The 9,311-nt window shown below is 33.3% G+C and overlaps 1 protein-coding gene across 2 annotated transcripts in view; it reads left to right on the top strand.

The window, feature by feature from the left end:
- Positions 1-612: 612 nt before the first annotated feature.
- The window catches only part of LOC132695867 (solute carrier family 12 member 6), an 81,663-nt gene continuing 72,964 nt past the window's right edge, over positions 613-9,311 (top strand). For both annotated transcript variants that reach the window (XM_060660421.1, XM_060660419.1), the window contains exon 1: positions 613-1,483. In XM_060660421.1, the coding sequence (XP_060516404.1) occupies positions 1,369-1,483 (115 nt within the window). In that variant the 5' untranslated portion in view covers positions 613-1,368. The remainder of the gene's footprint in view (positions 1,484-9,311) is intronic.

Below are 9,311 nucleotides of genomic sequence, written 5' to 3'. Positions count from 1 at the left end.
GAAAATTAGAATTCCTTCATGTAAAATAAAAAATATAGCAAAGATTATTTTTGCGTGAAACGTTTCAAGGGTTTTTTTTTTCAAATAAACTTCCACAGGTTGCTTAACTGAACAGTTTCAGTTAAGCTCTGAAGAAGCCAAAAGGATGATTGGCGAAACGTCAGCAATTTCCACTAAGCAAAAACCGACGCTGGAGGAATCCAGAAGTTTTGTGAAAAGTACGTTTTAAGAGTGTTAACAATCTACTAGCTGCTTTAGAAATTTGTGAGCAATTCATTAGTTGAGATAGTTAAGTCAATATCACAGTGCAATACAAAATAAAACCAATTAATTACACGTTAATTAGCAATCAAATTTTGTTTTCTTAGCCTCACAGCCTCAAACTAACCAACCCTGGGAAAAACGAATTTAAAAAACAGCTAATTTAATTGTGATTAAGTAGGAAAAACTCTAAAAGTTTTCCGGAATCTTTAGATACAACGCGACGACTTTTCCCGGTTTTCCAGGTTGCCGATAACGCGGGGTAGACAGAGAAAACAACAAATTTGCTGGAGGATCCTCGAGGACTAAGCGAGGTTAGTCATTTTCGTTTAGTACCTACATAATAAAACAAAACGCTCACACTGTACGACAGTCAGGTGCTAATAGTTCGGTTTTAAAGAAAATGAAATTCGACGCGGTAACATTTTCGCGATAAGCGCTAATAAAGCAACTTTGAAAAAAGGGAAAAATCGACTCCAACTACGGTAAAAAATGAATCGCATTTTTTTCGTACGACCTTGACTGAAAAATGCCACGTTATCGCCGTTTTAGCGTCCCAATGTGAATAAATATTTAATGCTATATCGACATAGAACGCGCTTTATATTTATAGATCGGACCGGCATCGAACTTTATTTTAAATAATTAATAAAACACTAAACGAAATGGCACACTAGCAACGAGTACAATTAAATTATATAGTCGGATGTGGTTTGGTGGTTCGATGTGTCGAATGGGACTTTTTTTTAATTTTCGCGACGCCGTGGAACATCATTTGACTGACTGAATTAAAAGAGGTCCCCAACGCTTTCCGTCTAGTTTTCCTACGCGAAGCACGATAGATAAGGAAAACAGATGTCGCTACCATACGATAAACGAATTCACCGTATAAAATGATACGTTGCCAGTTGCAAAAATCGCGCGTGGATGTAGTAAACTGTTCAGTTATATTTATCGCGAATGTTGGTACTTTTCGTGGACTTTTCAAATTTTCGAATTGAAACCAGGGGCACCAACAGTTTAATTCGAATTAATTGCCGGGCGTTCGAACGCCGATCATCAGATAATTTCGCTAAATAGTGAACGTTTGATTATTATTAAACTATAATGAGTGAACGTTTTAAAGTGTCCAAATCGCAAGAAAAAAACCGTTACAACAGCTTCAACGATTCGAGGGACGATGGAAAAGTTACCGAGAAGCTTTTGCAGTCGAATATTTCAGGTAAACCTTATACCAATTAAATACCTCATGTACGTCTGAGAAGCCAACAAATCATTTCGTGCAACCCTTCGGTCGGTTTTATACGTCCCAAGGTTTTATATCGAGGGACTTTTCATCATCGTGTCGGCTAAATAAACTCGCACAAACATATGGTTTCATAAACCGATTTCAGTTATTAAATGCTATCGATTTTTTTTTATTTACATTGTTGATAGTAAAAACTTTATGGAATTGTGGAAACCTAACGAACTACTTAAGCTTGAGAGATTTGCAAAAACATACGGCACCAATAATATTAAAATGAAAAATAGATAACGGATTTTAATCGAAATCTTTTTCCCAAAATAACACATTAGCAAAAAACGAATCAGGTTGGATCACGGGCGGCACTGTATTTAGGCCACCCAAAACTAACCGGATTAATTAGACTGGAGAAACAACAAGAGTAAGAATCCCTTGGAAATCCACACGACCTAAGTTGGTGGGATACATAGTATTAAAAAGGGCTTAATTCTTAATTCTATTTCTTGGAAACCGCATTTTTTCCTGATAATGCAATAATAATGCATGTAAGCGTATTTAATTTGTTTAGGCTGCGATTCAATTAATTAATAGTCCGCAAAATAATATATTTTTCAAAAATACGCACACAGTTTATGGTTTTCTAGAAAAATCAAAACCGTTGCATTCAAATTAACCAGGTAATAATTTTCCACGATTCTGTTAAATTCACCGTAAAAAAAATTAGTTTCTGGCGATACTTAAATCGTGGCGTTCGTTCAATGCAGACCTTGACAGGATAACTCAACAACACGGAAAAACTTTCGTTACGTATCGATTCTCAAATGAAGTTTTCCATTTTATTTCTCACTGCAAAGTGTCAACTTAATTCTTATAACAAGTCGACGCGTTACCCTATGAAATGAGAATTCGAGCTGGCGCCGCTATACTTTTTTTATTTTACGCGAACGAAACAGGAAGCTTGCGGTTTTCTAAATATGACACCCAAAATAAAAAATATAAAAAAGTAAATATTGTAAGGCTACCGTCAAACCTTCAGACTATCGACAATTAATTGTTGCCTTGAAACAATATTGGAACAGTTTTTCAGAAATAATTCTACGCTGGACAAGAATGTCATAGTAGCAAAAAAAAAGATGAAACTCGACTACCCATTATCGTTTCGGATATTCTCAATTCTCGCAATAAAAGCATACTTATGTATAAATAATTTATCATATTTTGCTGTGGCTACTAAGCGTGCCATAAATATGTAATGTGTTTTGAGTTAAGTGGCCTCAAACCCTTATTATAAGTGGAGATGTCGATTAGTCAGTCAGTCTGGCTTCTGTTTACCGTCTGTGCTTTTGCGGATATATTGTATGCCGGAACCAACCTAAACTCTTACACACACATATATATAAATGTATCAACAATTATTTATTATCCCAAACGGTGAGGTGTGTGTACTTAACAAATTTATCTAGACTGTGGAGGATTATTCTAAAGCTAATCCATTATTAAACAAGAAAAATACAATTTCTTTAATCTTCTTTTAATTCTAATTTATTAAAGCCGTCGCAATGTTTGCTGAACTGATAAAAATATAGTTAAAATAAGTATTTTAATCCAGGCATACGCATATCTGTTGCGTTGGAGTATATTTTTAAAAAACGATAGAGCTGAAAATTCGTTATCGGTAATTTTTAAATATATTTGCTAAAAAGGGACAACGTTTATTTATACTTAATAAACCGAAATAATAATAATTTTTATTAATTGTGGATTGTGCATTTGCGTTTCCATTTTCCCGATAATCGGCTAATAACGCTGCTTTTCGGTCAATTGCGTTCAATCCAGCATAATTATATTTCCAGCCAGCGATAACTTTGACGTTGCCGTATCGATGGCGAGGTTATTCTAAAATAGCCTGTCAAAATAGAACTTTATTACGTTTACATAAACATAAATCGTTTAAATAAATGAACCGCATCAACTATAGCTAGCGACTTTGGCAATAGGCAATCGATTTAAGGCAACAGATAATTTTTTTACGATTCATTTAGGTAAAAGAAAAACTGCTTTCGATTAAAACATCTCAGACATTAAAGTTGCGCTAGCGGGTAACTCGGGAAACTCCCAATTAATATCAAAACAAAGTTATTTGTTGAGTGCGGTTGAAAACTTTGTAATGGATTTTGTTCTCACTGGAATAAAATGTAAATTCTCGGTGTTTCATTAAATATGAATAATTATCAAACTTAAACACGGTTAAGACTATTAAAACGCGTTGTTCTATTAACAAACAAATTCTAAGAAAATTATAAAATTTTATTTGAAGGGCTTTAAACTTACAGGAATATGGTGCTAATATAAATCCTAAATCAACAGGAGGTGTGTACACTGGTTTAGGTTGCAGACCAGGTAACAACAATGTGGTTGATAAATCTCTTTGAATACAAATACCTAAAAATACACATCCATATGCTTTTTTAATTTAAAATTACTTGTTACCTGTAACATGGAAATAAATTCAAATTAAAAGAAATTATGAATGACGATTGTCACTATAAAATAAAGTAAGTGTAATAAATAACTGTGATAAATCAATATGAGGTGGGTATTTGTACTGGCTCAGGTTACAAACCACGTTACATAATAAAGGAGATTAACAATATTGATTGTGAAAATTGACGCATCACTTTTAATAAAAGCAACTCCAAAATCCACATCCCTTTGTTCTTAGAAGGAAATCAACTAGGTACTCTTTACACTGCGAATCTCTTATGATGTATTTCTTTCTTTATATAAAATCGTTATCTGTAAGTAATCTGTAGTAATAAAACATATTTGTCCGTTGAAATATAATTTTACTTGTGACTGTACATGGAAATGAATGTCTTAATTGAACTCCAAAAATATCGTTTTTCATGTTTGAGCCTTCAGCAAACTTTCGATTAGAGTTACGGATCTTGGAACATTCAATTGCGTAATTCTTAAAGGATTTATTCAAGAGCGTTTATGGACGAAATGGAACATTTTAAAAATTCTATCAGAATTTACGAGCGAGCGGTAAGGGAAATGAAAATGAACAAACCTCAAAATATCGTTAATTCTACTCTCAATAACAAAACTGTTTCGGACCAAATTAAAAATTATTGCCACTTGGCTATTTTCCCTGGTTGTCATGGAATTATTTTGTGAGCTCCCCTAATTGTTTGGAGGTACATGGTTCTTCAAATCATTTTTTGATTGATTTGAATAATTATTTTACAGGCTACATATATGTTATTATTTTGTCGGTACTTAATTCTTGGAAGCCTTGAAGTATTACACTCTGAGAGACTATTGCAAATTAAAATTCTAAAATGGTTTTGAAAAGCTTAAAACTCTAGGTACGAGTCCTAGTATAAGCACCGGTATAACTATAAACTAGCTAAATATTGATAGTTTTGTCAGTATTTCTAATATCCACGAACGGCTCTGTCGTCGTGTTGGTTGGTGGGGGTAGTGTAGAGCAAACCGCGTATTGGTTCTAAACTGCTAAACTAAACTAAAGGTCCTAAACCTTGCTGTTTAATTAATTGAACTGAAATACTGTAAACTAGTTTTCTTTTTCAAAAGGCTTCTCGAAGTTACAGCTTTGATCGATGTGAGGACAAAAATATATCTACTCGCATATTGGTTTGACTGTTTGGTGGAATTTTAAGATTTCAAGGATTTAGAACAATAATATAATTATTGTCGGGCGCTTTGTTTGTTTTTTGTTCTCCTTTCTAATAACATTTTTTTATTTTTTTTTATATTTTGAGTGTTATTTTATTAATTAATATGTTTGTTTAGTATAACACAAAATAATATACCCAAGATAAAAATAAAAAGTTATTAGATGTAAAGACTAGTGAGTCACGAACTAGTGATTTTAATTTAATTTAATTTTTCAAGAACCGTTTACGAGACCAAAAAAATTCTTGAACCAGAAGAAGCAGAAGATACGGCTCTATAAACGTTTGACAATTTTTAAAATATACAGGGTGCGCCGCAAATTCAAAAAAGCTGATAAACGGGTCTTCCTATTTTCGAAAATTGGTTATAACTGAAAGACTATGATTAAGATATCACTTTCTTTTACATTGCGATATAGCCCGCATAGACAGCAAAAACTTTTGTATTTAAGGTTTTTCGCCTATTAGATAGGGTGTTCCCGATATTTCGTGCTAAATGAGAAATGTGTTAAGTGTCCTAAATTTGCAGATATCAATTTCAAATTTAGCAGAGAAGTAAAAGTCCGTGTCCACATCAGTAGAAATTGGACGCAATTAAATTTTACAGACTATTTTTTAAAAATGTTTTAACTTTTTTAATTTTAGCTCTCAGAAAAATATGTTTTCCTCCATAATCGTTCATCCGATTGGCAAAATTCTTAAATCGGCAGACGCAGAACATCCAGTGCAATAACATTTATTTCGGGCATAAATTATAGGCAAAAATCTAAAAGGCCTAGAAAATTGTTCTTTTATAGAGTAAATTATTTGCCGCAAATCAAAAATCGTAAAAAATATGGCTAGTTGGTTCAAACGGTGCTGTCAAGATGCGATGACGTCATTGATTATTACGGTACGCTGCATGTTTCAGAAAAAACTTATTTTCTCGAAAATAATTTGCTATTTTCAAAAAATTCTAGAACCAGGAAACGTGGAAAATCCAAGGCTATAACCTCTACTCTGAACAATGATTGAATCACATACAGGGTGTGTCGTTTATGGGCAACAAATCTAAAATATCCTAAAAATTTGTGAGTAAATTATTGGCGATAAATGAAAAACCGTTAAAGATAATATAATTTTATTTAAACAGAATCATAAACCGTGTCGTGAGAGAGTTTCAGGTTTCGTCAATTATACGGGGCGCGGAATATTTGAAAAAAATATCATTCGACAACGCTATTATTAACTTTGAAGTTCGACCAGATGTGAAGGATATTTTATACAGGGTGCATGCACAATTAAATTACATCGATTTTGCGAAAGTTCCATAGTGGTCCGCAGGAGCACGATAGAAAAACAATGCGTCCCTTTACCACACAAAACCGCGAATCTCTTGCCTTTTATAATAAAAAGCTGCTTCCCGCTAAGCGCTACGAACTTGCACCGCCCAGTGACGATTTTTCGAAAGCAATCTTGTTTATTTAGCATAGTTTTTAAATTAGTTTTAAGCTTTAATTAATTTATTCTAATGTACTGAATAAATATCTAAGTATTTATTTACTTATTCATACTTATGTTTCTATCGTAGCCTGGCTTAAACTCTACAATTAGCTTTGTTAGCATTGCAAATTTTTGAAATGAGGCAAACACCAAACATTTTCTTTTTAAAAAAAAGGTGTTACTATCAACCATTAATATTAGTGACTGCGGATAACCCGTGCGTGTCGGGATAAAATAGTATATTATGCAACAAGTGCGGTAAGTGGCATTTGACTCACGAGTTTATATGACAAAAGCGGAGCGAGTGTTTAATAAACGAGTGACTTAAAAAGATAACCGAACGTGTTGCGTACTATACTGGTTCTACGACCGTTAGTTTTTGGGTACATTTACGCAAAACAACAAGAATACATTCACTGACATGACCGCCAGAATTGACAAACGTCAAGATCCAAGGCGTGGGAAATATCTCCCACAACATCCGCTTGCTCCGAAGTGGCTCGGATCCGTGGGAAACGAAACTGACGTGGTAAAGTGACGCTTCCCGCACGATAGATCGGTGTGTAATTTATTTATGTACTTTACAGACGAGAGTAGAAAAATAAAATTGTAACACTCAATATACCGACCTTTACTGGTACATATTATTGACACAGGTGTAAACATTATGAAGACATACAGCCGATGTTTCACTGAATGCGTTTTAATTCGTCGACATTAATAAATTAAGCATTTAAAAGTTTAATCTTGCTTCTTAGAAAATCATACCAATTTTGAACATAGCACATACGTCGAACTATTTGTTGTCTAGCATACTCTCATGGAGGACGACGAATTTCGAGAACGATAATATAAACAAATTTCAATACGCCGCCTAAACCAATTAATATGAAAAAATAAATAACCGAGAAACCCAGCATGTAGACCGGTGATGTATTAAAAAATCGATCCCCTTTCACGATATTTATCAACAATATTCAGGAAGTTTTATGCTTAGCGAGACACGAATGTCTCGAAAAAAGCCGGCTACTTATTATTCGCGATCACTCATTGACCTGGTTTTTTAAGCTCTTCCCTTTTTATATAAAGACTCTCGCAAAAAACAATCTTTCACTTTGACGAATTTTCCAAACGGATTGCTTTCGAACTTGTTCTTATTTGATCGGCATTTTGATACTAAGAAAAAGTAATAATACTTTCTCTTAAACAATAAAACTGATGTGAACACGTATATACAATGCCAAAATTTTAGTAAATATCATATTTTTGACAAGGTGTGACTATAAAATCCAACAATTTATGGTTGTTATAGTGAAAACAATTGATGGAATCGTAATGTAATTCACTAGTTTTATCACATTTTAATTTTGCAAATTTTCTTTCTGGTCTTTGCTAAAAACAAGTGGATTCCTATAGAATACCAAAAACTAAAAATATGTGTTGTGGTCTAATCTATGACTATGACGCATAAAATTATTGAAGTTCAGTGGTTGAACATGTCCAACAAAATGTTTGGCTTCTTTTTTTTTCAAAAAATAATGAACACCAAAAAACATATTTCCGATTATTTTAAAAATAAAATTAAGAAAAAAAGTTTTTTATATAATTTCATCATGCTTTACAATGCTCTTCCTAATAATATAAAAGCAAGCAATTTGGCTTATTAAATTTAAGGTCTGATGTACGGAGTCAGGGTAGCCATTGGCTGAAGTTTGTCGGTTAGTTGGACAATAGCTTTTTGAATAAAAAATTGTATAATTTTTTTTGAATGACTGAATGATTATGTTTTTTATTTATTTATAAACGTGTTGCATAACTATACTTCTTCTGCGATCATTACTTTTAGGGTACGTTTCTGCAAAACAGTAGGAATACTGAATACTGAGTAATGTGTGGTGTGTCCCATCAGAGCTGAAAAATGTCAAAAAACGTCAGTGGCTAAAGTCTATTGAAAAATGCCGAAGTGGCTCTCCACAGTGGTTAACGAAGTATTACAGTGACACTTTGGGCATGCCCATCAATGCATAATTGGATATTTTAGAGTAGAGAATCGAAAAAGGTAATTTAAAGACTCGTAATAACACTACACGTTTGATACATTTTAAACACAAATGAACTATATGAAAATTTAAATAATACTTTCCACTGTATTCGAGTTGATACTATATGAAAATTCTAACATATCTCCGAAATTGGGCTCATTTTTATCGTTTTTAATGGTAGATCCATGTAAAGAGGAAGTTAATAAGACGCCACTTTTTTTTGCAGGGAAAAATGAGCGACCTGACTCGTTTTCGTCATTACTCGCTAATCAAAGCGATTTTTCACTTTGAAAGTTTATTTTTGCGCAACCTTTGATTACGCTACGGTACAATTTTTTTATTCGCCGAATGGGGAGTGGAAATCAACCTAATAAGCTTTTTTTTAGTTTTATCTGAGGCGGCCGATGCCCTCGAAAGAAATAATTTTTTAAAAGATAAGTTTTAAAAGTCCTCTATTTCTTGGTGGTAATTTGAAAGAGGATAGGGAAAAAGGTTTCGTGATGTAATTAATAATTTGGTATTATTGTATGTTGTTTTTTACCTCTCCGTAAAGATGCCCAAATACCCTCAGCTCAATCG

Source organism: Cylas formicarius, unplaced genomic scaffold (assembly GCF_029955315.1).
Source record: "Cylas formicarius isolate icCylForm1 unplaced genomic scaffold, icCylForm1.1 PGA_scaffold_12__32_contigs__length_19106922, whole genome shotgun sequence".
NCBI classification, from domain to species: domain Eukaryota; kingdom Metazoa; phylum Arthropoda; class Insecta; order Coleoptera; family Brentidae; genus Cylas; species Cylas formicarius.
The sequence above is the reverse complement of the archived record's forward strand: the minus strand, read 5'-3'. Positions and strand labels throughout refer to the sequence as shown.